The following is a 15,106-nucleotide window of genomic DNA, read 5'->3' on the forward strand; positions in this document are numbered from 1 at the left end:
TCGTGAAAAAAATTCAATATTCACAATGCTTTCTATTCTTTCCGTTTTCTTGTAGAATTATTTTGTAACGAGTAAAACGAAACGGTATCATCGGTGCTAGTCGTTAAGATCCACCCGAGGGGTCGTTCTAATTATCCTTTCGACGGGCTACCCCCTGCTTAATTGCTTAACGATCAGCGATGATAGTACAGATCGATATCTTATCGATAATTCGGTGAAAATTCGAATTTTCGAAACGCGTTTCCATTGCTTGAGGGGGAACACCATTGTTTCGTGAAACTGAAATGTACTAGAAGAAATGAAAGGCGAAGAGGAATGTGCGCACACGCTTCCATATATCACCAACACAAACCCTAAAGCTGTTATCGATCATTAAGATCTCTATGATCTACGAGCTGCCATGGTTGGATCCTCAAGGATACGAGGAGAGAGAATTGTGTTACTCTGCACAAGTACGCACGGGGTATTTCTTTAAACTAATTTTAGCGCCGAGCAACTCTATGAGTAATACGAATCAGGTACCTCGTGAAAAGAACAAAGAAAGGAAAAAAAGTTTACCACGGGCAATATAAAGATGCAAGGTTAAGCCGCAATTAAGTTCGTTTCTTTTCCTGTTCGAAAAAAATCGCTTTCAAAGATAGATTTTTATGACAGCATTTCCGCCGAAACTAGAATCGTTCCTCGCCTCGCTTCTTCCTCTTTTGTTATTTCTTTTTTTAAGTCCCTCTCTACGCTCGAACAACGCGTATTCGATGTTGCATATCCTCGATAAATAAAGAAAAATGATACACCACGGGATGCGAAGAGCAAAAAATCTCTACAATATGTTTCGATTCAACCTCGAAACGACTCTGTCCGAAACGGCGTTACATAACCGATCGTTGAAGCAATCGTCATCATGAGGCACCATAAATGTTTGGTACAACAGAAATCCATCTACTCGAGAATGTCGAGAAACATGGCAACTTGAATAACTTATAAATTCAACTAATCAAAGGTCCATATAATTGTGAATAATAACTCCTTTCATAGTAATCGATGTTTGCCAAGAAATCGTTACAAGAAGATAGTATCTACTACTGTTGCAATAAATTTATGCAGTTCTTTGTAAATGCCTATGACAATAACTGTGTCCAAAGCAAGCAGAATTCTACAAAGACGTTAAATAATTGAAAACTGAGAAGAAGAAAAGGAAAGCTCATAGATTTTCAATTTAGTAAGACTAAAACAAATAAAATTCTATAAAAATCCGCTCTGATCGCTAAAAACTGAGAGTAATAAAGGAGAAGCTCAAAAACCAGAGCTTACATTTCAAGTTTTCATTTTGGATGAATAAAAATCCAGCGATAACTCTAAGACGTCTCATCGTCGCATAGAACCTCGTCGGCTTCGACAGCCAAAGTTCAGATAGAAATGGAGTCCTGGCGGGTCGCGACACTCCTACCAACGATCCCGGAGCAGAGTGACGAAGGGAGGGAAAAAGGTGCAGCGAGAGAAGGTCCTGGCAAACCGCAGGATCGTTATCGATACCGCGAGCAGCTTTGTCGCGCAAACCTGTGCGTCGTGGGTCCACCAGCTACGAGAGGGTAGGAGGAGAAAGAGAGGCATAGAGAGGGGTAGAGTGGTTGAGGCCCCTCCCTTGTGCCCCCACCCCGTCGGCCGAGAGGATCCCTCCGGTCGTCCAGCAGGACCCCCCACCAAAGGTACGACAGGACCCGCGGGCCCACCTGTGCCGCGGATGGACCCTGCACGCTTCTCCGCTGATCCGACGCACAGTGTGCCCATAAGGCCCATTCGAAGTATACTTACGAGAGCGCGCGAGGCCTAGCCTGGCTAAGCTGAGCTAAGCGAGCGAGCGAAGCGGTCGACCGATCGAGCGAACCAAGTGGGACCGTAGAAAATAATTGGAGGTGGGGGCTGATTCAAGAATCGACGTGGACACCCTCGCCTTCCAAAGTCATTCACCTAACGGTCATCGTCGCGTCAAGAATCTTCTTTTTCTTCTTCTTCTTCTTCCTTCCTTCCTCTTCTTCTCCTCGTTCTTTTCCTTCCGTTATCCGGCTGGCCAAAAGGGATTCCCTGATCGCGCGGGATCGTTGAGTCTTTTCCTCCGAGCATCGATAAAGTGGACTTGTTTTCGCTTCGATCGAACCAAGTGACAGCAGTGAGAAAAGAGACTGTTATCAGTTTGCTTGGTTCCTTTCTGGACATCTGTGTGATCATCCGTTTGATGGAACAGTGGGAAGTGTCGAGAAGGATTCGATGTGTTTATCAGTGAACTGAATCGAGGAGTTTCGAGGTAGCCGACGGTATCCGGTGGCTACGATCGGAGTGACCAGTGTCGCGGATATATTATTCGCAACGTTATGGTGACAGAGTGTCGGATGCTGTGGGGTACAAATTGAGAAACGGACCACCGTTGATGATCCTCGTGAAGCATTGAACCTCGTCGCATTTAAGGTAGGCAGATTATATCCATCCGGTGATAAACGATTGACTCGGTGTACACATTTCATTCGCGCGATCATCGGGCTCGTTTGAAACTTATAATGTCGCGCGACCTAATGCAATCGCGTTCGCATTTTGTAGGACACTCGTTTCGTGGAGCGAATCGCGCGCACACCTAACGAGTCGAGCAGAAGAAGCGAAGGACGCGTGCGTTTCGTAATTTTCAGCGCGTGCCGTCGAACGATTTCTTTGTCTTTGATCGTGACACGAACCGAAAAGTGTCACGGTTCGACAAGATTCCGCCACGATACCGCGTCTGACTAATGCGAAAATTCGAGGCGGTAAGATTGCGCTAATTATTTATTCATTAGTTCGACCGAGATCTTGACAGCGTGTTTATGATGGAAATTTCTAGCCTGGAACTCGCTCGACGAATTCGCTATAGAATATGTCGCATATTTTACGGTGTTTCAACAGCCTATTGCGCGATCGTTAGATACGAATCTGAGCGAGCCGGTTATCGAACAGCGATAGAATAATAGCATCGGAAACAAACGGTCCACGTTGCATCGCGCGAAGGCCGATCGCCGGAGCACGCGTTGCGGAACGCCGTTTCGTTTCGAAAGACCGGAAGTCGCTCTCTGCAAACTAGATCGCGTTGTTTTGCGAAGATGAGACGGAAAAACGCGAAACGCGGATCCTTGTCGGGTAATTTCTTAATAATTAACTCCTTGCATTATGATTCTTTGAATTACTTGCGTCACTCGGAGACGCAAGGTTCGTAATGACAATTTGAAAACTTTTAATTATTCGTGAAAATACGAATCGAAGCTTCAAAATCAACTGTAAGGGACATGATCTTATAATGCAAGGGATTCAAAATTAAAAAATGAGTCCATTAAAAATTTTCAAATACGATTATTTTTGGAATATTAAGTGTAAGTTGAATGTTAACTACCTCATCGACGACACCGAGTTATTATTAAGAAATTAAACTGATGTTAAATTAAACCATTCGTATGGTAAACAAAACGAACGTGATAGTAGATAGCGTACTAACAAAATTATCGACAGCAGAGAAAAGAAAAGTGTCGCAGAAAAGACCGCTACTTTTTATTACAAATTGCCCCCGATAATTACAGCCGACAGTGAGCAGTAAAAAAATGACCTGCCTATGTCCCACCCTGCCAATCCGACCCGGTAAAGCTTCAGCTTAGCTTTAGTGCTCGAGAAAATAAAACCCGAGCCATTTTTCGCCAATAAAAAGGTGAATAACGGTAAAGTCGGTACGAAAAAGCAACCGGGACCTTTTTTTTTTACAGTCTTTCCTAGTCCCAAAGGTGTAGTTTAAAAATCGTCGAGCATAAGCATGGCGACGGGGTGGAAAAGTACGCTGAGTTTGTTAGAGCGAGTGGTATAGGTGATGGTCGTAAAACTTAATCCAGGATCGTAGACTGAAAAACGGAACTAAACTCATTTCCTGACCAGGCATGGCACGGTGTCGTGAGAAAATGGAAAATTCTACGGTCGTGCCTGGTGCTCGTCGTAGACGCGGACGAAAGTAACGAGGCGTCGGTCATTTAAAATAGTTCCGCTAAAACGGTCAACGTGCTGCGACTTTCACGCGCATGCAAATCAAGCAAAAATCTGCTAATTCCGAAAGAAACCTATCGCACGTGTGTTCGAGCACCGATGCCGTTTAATTAATCCTCCTGACGATTCGTATTAGTCTGGTCGGGCTGCTTTCAAGAAAAATCACCGATCGTCACCTGTTAACTTTATAGAAATTAAATCAGGATACTTGTCGACTTCATTAGTCCAAAAAAACATTGAAAGTACGTTGTTTCTCCCAAGATGGGTACTGAAGAAATAAATGATTAGGTACTAGGCTCCGTCTTTCTAGGGTTAATTAAGACGGAAGAAGAGAACGATAGATGTTTTTATCGAGAAGGTCAGCTCTAGAAAGGAGCACGATCGTTGAGCTGCTAAGATAGGAAAGGAACTTTGATCGATCCCTTTGAACGTATCAACAATTGCACCTTTAAAGTATTTTTCCATAGAGTCGGCGATGATCGGAATCGATCGCACTGAAAGTAACGAGCCGTTACGATTCTCACGGCTCGACTAGCATAATTACGACCTCGTGACGATCCTTGATGATCTTGAGGACGATCAGTTTTACCCCTTCTCGTATACGAAAACGAAAACCTAAATTTCATTTCGACAATGTCTCGTTGGGATTCTCGGAAGAACTGTCCAACTTTCTCTGTCGCGAATGAACCATATCTCGGGGTTCACCAGAAATAATTATCGTGCCGATGTTTTGAAACCATTAGCGACGTGGAGGCCAGCAATTTCGTGAGGAATAACTTCTAAAGCGGTAGATCTATCGACTCGTAAACGCGAGGCACGCTTAATTAATCACCTTGTTTTGTCGTGACCGTGGATAGGCCATAATTAAAAGTCATTTATTAGGGGAACATTAAATCATCTATCATTCTTTTCGCGTCGTGTATTCTATTAAAGCCCGCTAAACCGCTCGGTATCACCACCGTACGCTCTCTGTGTATGCGTGTAAGTACATATTGCGACAGACGGGAACGTAACAATATTGTATACGCTTTTAAAACGTTGCAAGTTGATTGGACGTGAAACGTTCGAGTATGCAGGCACCCCCTGAATGGCTCACCGGATGCACACCTGCAATCAGTGCAGGTTGCAATACCTCGGGCGCATCGGAGCCGAGCGTTTTGTTGCTCGACGCGTACTCGCACCCGAGCGTCGAATCCGGCGAGCGTCGTCCCATCGGTAATTAATAGCACAGAACAATCATCGTTCAGCCGTGCCCAGTATAAACTGTACAAACCACACTTCGCTTCCCCTCTTCTGAAATATCAACGAAGCCTGCAGGCTGTGTTTAACGAGAATACGTCGTCATTTAAATTCAATTAACCGAGACGCAAGCGATCTCCTTCTCTGTTTCTCCGACATCGTGGCTCCGTGTGCCGGCTCGATTTCGCGAGGGCAATCGTCGAGGTCCAACGAGCAAACCGCGACGATTGCCTCACGCTCGCGGATACGCTAGTTTTTCCGCACGATTCGAAAATCCTACTCTGTAGCAACGTTGGTTAACACGATCCCGTGAAAAGATTACTTCGATTGCTTTTTTTCTGCTAGTAGAAAACGAGATCGTTTCTCCGTAAACATTGTTCGAGAATTGATTCATCGTTCAGACGTGTATAAATCCCGTCGACGGGGGGATCGATGCGGATGAAAGTTAGCAGGCGACCAGGAAGCGACGGAAAACGGAGAAAAAAGAATCGAACGCGGAATTAAAAGTATGCGTAGGCACGAAGCGTTTCCAGGCGTACGGGAACGTCCGCGAATGAGAAGTGTCAACGACTGTGGGGTGTAGGTCAGGAAAGAGAGACTCCGTTGATCAAACAATCGATGTCTCTTCCATTAGCTGAGATTTACTTTCCCATTTAGCGACAGTCCGTCATGTATGAAAGTCGCCGCGGGTGACACCGTGTACCCTCGGGCTACGTATGTGGGTCACCGGCTATTGTTGTCCCATATTCTGCCTTCTATTCGGAATTCACCGAAACGATATTTCTGACAAAACCAGAACCCAAAGATAACGTCTGTAACCATTTATTTCTAATATTTCGTTTTTGAAACCCGAATTCTCCTCGCCAAAAAACGCAAAGGTAACAACCCTGATGGTGGCTCGTGCCGTTTCGCGAGCGACGGAAAATCTTGTCGGTGTTACGTGATTCCGAAACGAAAGGTCGTTATGCAAATGGCCACGTTTACGGCCGATGGGGAGGAGAAGAAGAAGACAAAGTAAAGGAACAGAGGCGGCGAGGTGTGAAAACGAGACCGCGGGGCCGCAATCTGTTTTCTGGACGAGCGGCCAAAGAAGGCGAAAGGAGGCAGCGAGAGGGAACGACGGAGACGAAGAGATTCGAGAGAGAAAAAGCAAGCGCACGAGGGTTTTCCGCTCGTTGAACGTAACACGCACCGCTTTGCCACGATCCAGCGATTCGCGCAAACCGGCGAATTGCGTAACGAGCTTCTTCTCGGTTTCCCAATCGCGAGCAATCGTTCGTGGGCGAACGATAACGCTTGTGCATTGTGATTTCGTCGAGACACGCGGCGACATTACGCGATCACCGCGGCGGACCATCGATTAGGTTTTCTACCCCCTCGGTTTCGCCATTCGCCGTAACGGAAGCCGGTAATTGTCGAAAGAAATCGCGGCTACTCGAACCACCACCAGTCTTATCGATGCGAACGTAGATAGGAAATATCTTTTCAGCTTCAAAACGACGACCAATTCAAATAACCTTCTTTATCTCTGTTGCAGATGAATCAACAGTGCAAGGTGTGCGGCGAACCCGCGGCCGGCTTCCATTTTGGTGCATTCACCTGCGAGGGTTGCAAGGTGAGTCTTCAACGAAAGATGATCGAGAAATTTTCTTTGGGACAAAACTAACGTTTGCAATAACTTATTAAATTTATAACCATCATCGTTTGATTTTATGACAAATTTTCCACGCATTTTGGATTAAATAACAATTCAAAGGTACTTTCTCTTGATGTTCGAAAGTAATGGAGCGGCGAATTGATCGGGAAAAGAAAAAAATATTCAGCAGCGCTCCAGTTGGAAGCAAAGAAACGAATTACTGAATTTTTTACATTTCGTCTCCTTTTTTCTAAATCTTATTGGCGAATGACTTTTCCGTGGTTTCGCAAAGCCGAGAAACGCTGATCGCTTTCACGAGCCGCTTCGTGGCCGAGGTTAAACGTTTGACTAGGCATGCGTGTCAACCGGGAGCCCCCCCGAAAGTAGCAGAAACCACGTTTGCTTGTACCACTGAACGATCACTGTGCAAGGGGAACCACATTTCTAGTTTAAAGAGCGGACTTTCGCGGAATAGGACGACCAATCGATTTCTCTCATTTATGGTAATTCACAGATTTCGGGGAAATAATCAATTGAAGAAACTTGGGACACCGATTGATAGGTCAGAGTCTCTTAAAATAGTAAGGTGTACCAATTTTAGAGAAGTGAGAATTAATGTTAAGGAGAACTGTAATAAGCGACAGTTTCTACATGCTTAAGAATTAGCGTCTCAAAAGCAGGACATCAATTTTCGTAATTCCTTTTTAAGTAGGGCGATCTTTCTTCTAAAGTAATCGTTTATTCAAACAATCTAGCTAATACACCTTAATATCAAAAAGATCTATAATACACCCTCTATAAATGAATCATTACCTTGACCCTTTTACTCTCGTTTATTACATGTGTAATAAATAGAAATTCTTTTAATCTATTGCGTTGAAACGTGCCGTGTTTCAAGGAATGGTACCAAAATGTCCGCCGATGGAGAACGCGTGACTCAAAGTGTTAAAAGCAAAAAGATGAAGATCGATCTACCTTACGCAAAATCGAACAGCCACAACACGCGCTGGAATTTCGTACTACAGGATTCCGTGTTTCACGCACGAGTCGAGCGTAAAAGCAAATGATGCCACGGGGAACAGAGTGTGTTTCTGTATGGGTGGGGAAGAATAGGGGGACGGAGAAGGGGAGCTGACATGCTACGGTGGGCCTGAAAACGAAAATAACGAAACGAAACAATGTCGAGCTGACGTAACGGTGAACTAGGGCGGAAACAATTGTGGCAGACAAGTGCGAAGCGCCGGAAGCACCGCCTCGTGATACGAACGAATTGACGAAACGTGCACGTGCTCGCGTGGCCACAATGTCTTCCACTGGATCTGTCTCACGATTAAACGATCCTGCACGCGATTTCAAACTTCAGCTACATACGTAATTAGGTCACTCCAAAAATTATTTCTTTCGTTTTTAAATAAAATTTAATCTTTTAATTTTGAGCCACACAAAATAAAAAAAATGTTATATGCAATCACAAAATTTTTAAACTTGAAGTAATTTGGAATATAATCTTTGATTCCCCCCAAAATTAGCTACAATAGCTTATTTCTGATTCAAAGTACAAAAAGTAGTTATATGCAACCAAATTACAAAGCAGAAAATTAAAAAATTTTTTAACTGGTTAAAGTTACTTGGAGTGTAATTTCTGATTTCCTAAAAACTCAGCTACGATAGTTCAGATTTTACCCGAAAATTCGGTTATTTAATGCTAAATCACAATTCAATTTTCGCCGACTAACCTGTAAATGATATTCGATTCGCGATTAACATCTAGGCAAGAAAAGCAGTGGAAACGATACAATGCTTCATTATCGTCCATTGAGAACGAATTTCAGTTTTGTCCGTGTTGTTCCTCGCGTTTTTTCCGCCGCGTGAGTCAGAGAGATACTGTTTCTTACGGTAGGAAAGTTCACCGTGGCGTAATTAGCCGGTCTATTTATCGGGCGGTTTTCGAAAGGAAACCGTAACAATCGCTGAAACGTTTTGACGATGAAAAGGCCAGCGCAAACATTGTGTTGGCTGCTTTGAAGTTTCAAAGGCGGAGGAGAGACGTTTGCATAATTCAAGTGCACTTGTAGACCGACGGTAGAGAGGAACGGTAATAACGGTAGCATTTTCTCGATTGTGTCATCGCTCCTGAAACATCGTCGCGTATATGTTATATCCCCGTGATCCTCCCTCTTGGTCCCGGCAAGAAACGACGACGCCGAGGACGATGCGCCGGCTGATGGACAGCAAAGACAAGTGGAACACGGTGTCGGTTCTCGCGATGCGCGCGTATCGGGACCAGTGGGCCGCAGGAAGAGCTCGTTTTCGGAACAAACGAACCAGAAACGATTAATAATATAGCGTGCGTACGAGCAGAAAAAAAAAGCGAAAGTCTCTGTGTACGTTCCGCGTCTCTTTAAAGGCTGATCATTACCGCGAAGGGCGAAATTTTCTGTCGGGTTGCACAGGAAGCCGTAGGTGTTTCGGAGCAATACTCGGCGACTTTAAATGCATAGGTTCGAACGCGAGGCCGATTCCGATGTATGTTATAAAGAACGAGGTCTTAAATTGCACGCGTTTCGTAAGACGTCCGCTATCATTGGTTCTTCGTCGTTGCCTGCTTCACGATCACGTGTTTTTCAAATAATTAAAGGCGTAATCAGAGCGGTCTCTAGTGCACGAGGAACCCGGAGCAAAAGTAGATAATATTGAAAACAGTTTAGAATCTATTTTAATAAAACTACAAAACGATGTGAAATTGATTCTTCCATAAATGAATAGAATATCGCAAGATAAGTAAAATACGGTTCGCGATTTCGTTCGCGGAAAGGAAAGGGTTAAGTTAACAAAGAGAATAGAGAACGAAAGGAGATCGGTGCTCTGTAACTCTGACACGGAAAGGCAACGGTGTCGGAATCATGGAATTGCACCATTTGGGCAATTAGCACGAGCACAGTAGGCCGCACGCGCCTACACCGGTTGGCTCCCCGCTGTACAACATGAATGAGACAACCGGAGCACGCTATTATGACCTAACGACTTTACTGTACTCATTACGAGGGTTACAATGCCGTTGCATTCGCATAACTCGCCTCTTACAAGGAGAACTCCGCGAGTGTCTCCGTAAGACTTTAATGAGCATTTGCATGTTGATAGATAGTGTTATTACGAATCTCCCTAAACCATACACATAAAGTTTCTATCAAGGCAAAACGGGGTTTGCTTTGAAAAGAAAATATACGAAGAATAACAAAAAAAAATTGTCTTCTGATTGTTTCAGTCGTTCTTTGGGAGATCATACAACAACCTGAGCAGCATTTCCGAGTGCAAGAACGGAGGCGAGTGTGTCATCAACAAGAAGAACCGAACCGCCTGCAAGGCTTGCCGTCTACGAAAATGCTTGCTGGTAGGCATGTCGAAATCGGGCTCGCGTTACGGACGCAGATCGAACTGGTTCAAAATTCACTGTCTACTTCAAGAACAACAGCAGCAACAACAACAACAGCAACACCATTACCAACAGAATCTCCCCAGTCAGCAACTAGCGCAACAGCAACGAAAACCTATGAGTCCACCTATCGGCATCCACGCGGGTCAACGAAAGGACGACGTTTTGATGCTAGGTCTGGATGACTACAAAAATTCAACATCACCCAGTATCAGTTCTCCAGAATCGCATAACAGCGACAGTTCTGTAGAGATATCCGAGAGACGAGCCGCGTTCTCGGGTCATCCAGGATTCAGACCGTTGCATTCTCACCTGCAGCCCTCTGTGGCTGAACTGTCCGCGCTCAGCAAAGAGATGATGAGCCTACCACTTGGTTTCCACCTTGGTGGCATGTCTCTGATACCACCAGCTTTTCTGCCACCACCGAGCCTAACAATGTTCTCTCCGTATCATTTGTACGCGACCTCCCACGGGGCTTCCCATCCGTTGGTATCTAACCATTCGTCTAACCTACTTCGGCATTCGCCAGTGATCGAGGATTGCACCGGTGCAACCACCACCGCGGCCACCACCGCCACAACAACCACCACTACCATCAGCATCGACACCAAGGATCCATGCGGGAAGAACAACAATAATAACAATGACACATACGCGCATAATCATAACGTACAACCGTCGAGACGAAGCGCCTCCCCTAATCCGGAGATAGGAGAAACTTATAACAAACGATTCTACCTTGACGCTGTGTTAAAGAGCCAACGAACACGCGTCGCGGGTTCTCCAGTAGGGTCTGTGAAGCAACGTTCGGAGGACGGTTCTCCAGTTTGCAGTCCAAAACCGGAGACCGATTGTCCACCCCCGCAGGACAATCCTATAGACCTGTCCATGAAGTCTACTCTGACTGCTACGAGCGAGGAGAACGAGGATGACGAGATAGACATGGAGAGCGTGAGTGACAGAGACAGCCCTCCTGTCAAGAAGAAACCAGCACCCATAGATCTGACAACGAAATCCTAGGAGGTTCAGTTGGGTTCGTAGGTGAAGCTGAAGTTCGCTCGAGGCGCGATGAATCGCGTCCGTGTCTATTTACCGCGAAGACAGGACGGTCTGGCTTGGAGCGTGGAAAGTGGTTAGCCTGTTGCCAAATACGGCGTGTGAGAAAGGGACGCGAGACGTCGTAATCAATTACGTTCCCGTTTTACCCCTCGATCGTCAGTTGACCGCTCGAGCGAGATTCTTCGAATTACGTTTAATTGCCTTCCAGATGGTGGCGAGGAATTACCGGATCGACCTGATCGTTCCCGCGCCGCGGAGACAAATCATTCGCGCCGAATCGTTAAACGCGATTCGCGAACTGTTAATCTCGCATAAATATCCGTGGGCCCGGTTGCTTGGAAGAATGAAGGATTAACGTCTCAATTCCTAGTAATCATTGCGCGGATCGCGAGTCGCCGATCGATGGCTGGTTGCGCAAAAGCCAATCGACTTTAACGAGAGTCCTCCGCTTTAATTAACGAGCGGCAGCTCGCTCGCTCGCGCGGTAATCATGCGGGAGAGTGCGACGGAGAGACGTTCGCGGAAGCAGGAGGAGAGCAACCGTGGCCGGTGTGCAACCGTGGTGCATCGCTTGATAAACACGTCAAACTGCGGGGTGCACGTGTTCGAAACGTGCGTTACAAACCGGCGTACACGTGTAAGAACGTTGCCAACCGCTTTATCTTACAAGTGTTCGACGCCTGCCAATGTAAACGCCTCCGTCGCCGCGCCGCCGCCTCTTCGTTGCTTTTGTCCCGCGACTGTTTGCTCTCGCGGCCAGGAATCTCCTTCGATACGAGGAATCGCGACCGACGACGGACCGTGTTTACTGGAATCCATGACGGATCCCGCGAATATACGAAATTTTCGGTGAAACGCGCCCTCGCGTCGCGATCGAAGGTTTACGCTCGGTAAAACGTGATCCACCCTCCTCCCAATACTTTTCGCGGACGTGATCGTGACAATTTCGTGACAACGAATGATACCATGTATTTAATACGAGTGGAGCGTTCGAGACAAGAGGATCCATCATCATGTACATAGACTGTAAATATCGAATGGAAACGTGTATGTTCTTTCACGTTTACCATGGATCGTAATGCGGAACGCGTTTCTTGTTACTTAAATCATTGTTAACGATTTTTATACACCTAAGTTTTGCATTAGATACACGTTGTCGAAGATTCATCGAAGTAGTCAATAAATGGCCAGTATTTCGTTCTAAAGGATAATTTCGTTGAACGTATTTAGGTAGCGTATTTCGGACACGTGCAATCAGAGGTCAAAGTTGGACTCTTTTCATTTGAATAACGAATATGATATTCGACAATAATTTTGTATCGACTCTCAAAGTAATCACTCAAGAATCTTAAGCCGTTCGATATAGCTGCCATTTGAAATAAATTATAATTCTATTAATATTTCTTAATCATCGTTCAAATAAGAAGTGGTCAACTTTGATACACGTATTCTATTTAATTAGTTGCCTACTTGTACGCGGGCACGGTGTAACTTGATTAATAGCGAAATATCTCGATTAGCAAATATAAGGCGGGGACACAAGTGTAAATAATAAGTAGGCGAGGTTTGCAAACGGGACCCGGGCCAGTAAGTACTTACTTGTATATAGCCAGTAGATGATAGAGACTAATGAACTACAGTGTTCAAATTAATTGAAAGATGTTACTAAACGATTAAAGTATAAAGATAAAGAATACCACGCGTATCGTTTCAAACATTGGTTACCATATTTAAATAAAAATCTAATTGGTTACCATATTTAAATAAACGTCTAATTGGTTACCATATTTAAATAAACATCTAATTGATCTGAGTGGTGTATTTTATAATTTTAAAGAATTATGTAAATCAATTGATGCGACATCTTTCGTCAAGAAAATGAATTACAAATAGAAATATATGATACATTTAAACCATGCTATTTCACAAGTAAAGTACAAAATCCATCGAATCCCTGGGCCCTTTTATTGTGTAAATACATATAAATTGTTCGAAAGATATGTGTTCGAAACTACTTACATAGTTCTGCATCTACGTCGGTGCTGTCATCTAGGCTGGTCAACTTCTATCAATATAGATTGTCCAGCCCTTCCTTAGCGACGTTGATCGATCGACACTCGTCACGGTGATAATAGCAAGAACCTGCAAAGCATTGACCATTAAATTGTAGAATTAGCAATTCCTTAGAGTTACAGTAAGCCACTCACTGCCAGGTCGAACTAGTTAACGAGTGAAAACTAGAGCGAGCTATTGTACAGAATTTTTAAATTAACGAACAAAATTGTTAATAGAACGCGATCGATTGGAAATTCGTTAAAATAATGATTAAAGAAACAATTTTTATTTTATTATACTCGATATCATGTATTCACGGCAATCGATAACGTATAAATGGATTTTTGGTGATAACCGATCAATAAAGATTTTACTTTTGTTATAAATTGTCGATATAAACATTGCTGCGATAATTTTTCGTAACGTTTCTGTATCCTAACAAGATTATGCGAAATAAACGAATACGAACGTACATGAGATTCGAAAAAACGTTAAGAGCAAGCGATACGTAGTGCATTAAGGATACAGAAGAAAGATGGCCGCTCTAACTCGCGACGCTTCAACATGAATATTCAACGTGCACCAAGCATAAATTCTTTCGGTTCGAGAGTCCGTATGCATATGCAGTTGACGAAGCATTCGCGCGACGAACATTAAAGATTTTCGTTCAAATATTAATTGCTTTAGGTACAATGATGTTTTTAGAACTTCGTGAACCGTGTGTTTCGAACGAAATAAGCGCACTTATGTGCATCACGCGGGAAAAAAAATGCCATGCGCAAATGTACGGGCCTTTTCGCAATATCTCTGCACGACAAGCGCAAATATTACGTGCACCGGGTAAAATGGTCAATATTCAATCTTTGTTGTGTAACTTACCTGCAAACACGGCGTCTATTCACGAATAAATAGTTAATAACGACGAGCACTGGTTAACACTTCCACGCTTTTCGAAAACTACCGGAACACGTGGAACGCGAAACAGGAATGTGCAAACCGGAACAATCGAAGCGGGAACATTTAAAATCATTTTTTAAGCATTTATGTTCTACACTTAAGGAACATAATTTTGCATCTTTACAATCCTGAAAAATTATTACATTTGAAAAATGATGGAAAACGAACATTTTATATAATTGATTAAAAAGAAAGTGACAAATCAATATTCACTTGCATACTATGTATAACCTAGAACTAAAATAGGTACTTACTTCGAATTGTTATGCACATTAGTACTAGAACAAAATTACAATTTTAATTGGCTAGAAGTAGAATTTGTGCGACTTTATTTATCGAACATACATCCGTGTCATCGGTGCCTTTGATAACCTAATACCTATTCAGTAGTTCGCATTTTTCCGTGGATTTTCACATTTCACGTTTACTTTCGAACGCGCCACTGTAATACAGATTAGATTTCGAAGCCATCTATTCACATAGTAATTTAACACTCGGTTTAACAAGTTTCCTGAGAATCGGCCTGTTCTCCATAGTATATCAGATACATCCATTATGCGGAACACGAAACATCGTTTGGCATACTTTGATTCCTGTCGAGAGCCAAAGTCTTTAATTGCAAGCAAATATCGGTCGATTTCAATCGACTACCACTTGGTCATTCTAATGAAACTATAAATTACAAC

At 43.8% G+C, this 15,106-nt stretch overlaps 1 protein-coding gene and 1 long non-coding RNA gene across 2 annotated transcripts in view; one reads left to right on the forward strand and one right to left on the reverse strand.

Annotated features, from left to right (window-relative positions):
- The window catches only part of LOC117606897 (uncharacterized), a 70,458-nt gene extending 55,448 nt beyond the window's left edge, over positions 1-15,010 (reverse strand). The window contains exons 1-3 of the long non-coding RNA XR_013062356.1: positions 14,675-15,010; positions 14,343-14,548; positions 13,428-13,550 (exon numbers count right to left, since the gene is read on the reverse strand). This is a non-coding gene — a long non-coding RNA (uncharacterized LOC117606897). The remainder of the gene's footprint in view (positions 1-13,427; positions 13,551-14,342; positions 14,549-14,674) is intronic.
- On the forward strand, positions 1,748-13,434 carry LOC117606894 (knirps-related protein). The gene is made up of 3 exons (XM_034329911.2): positions 1,748-2,460; positions 6,818-6,895; positions 10,182-13,434. Exons 2-3 carry the CDS (start codon positions 6,818-6,820, stop codon positions 11,367-11,369), a joined length of 1,266 nt encoding a protein of 421 aa, XP_034185802.1. The 5' UTR covers positions 1,748-2,460; the 3' UTR covers positions 11,370-13,434.
- Positions 15,011-15,106: the final 96 nt, after the last annotated feature.

This window comes from Osmia lignaria, chromosome 2, assembly GCF_051020975.1.
Source record: "Osmia lignaria lignaria isolate PbOS001 chromosome 2, iyOsmLign1, whole genome shotgun sequence".
Classification (NCBI taxonomy): Eukaryota; Metazoa; Arthropoda; class Insecta; order Hymenoptera; family Megachilidae; genus Osmia; species Osmia lignaria.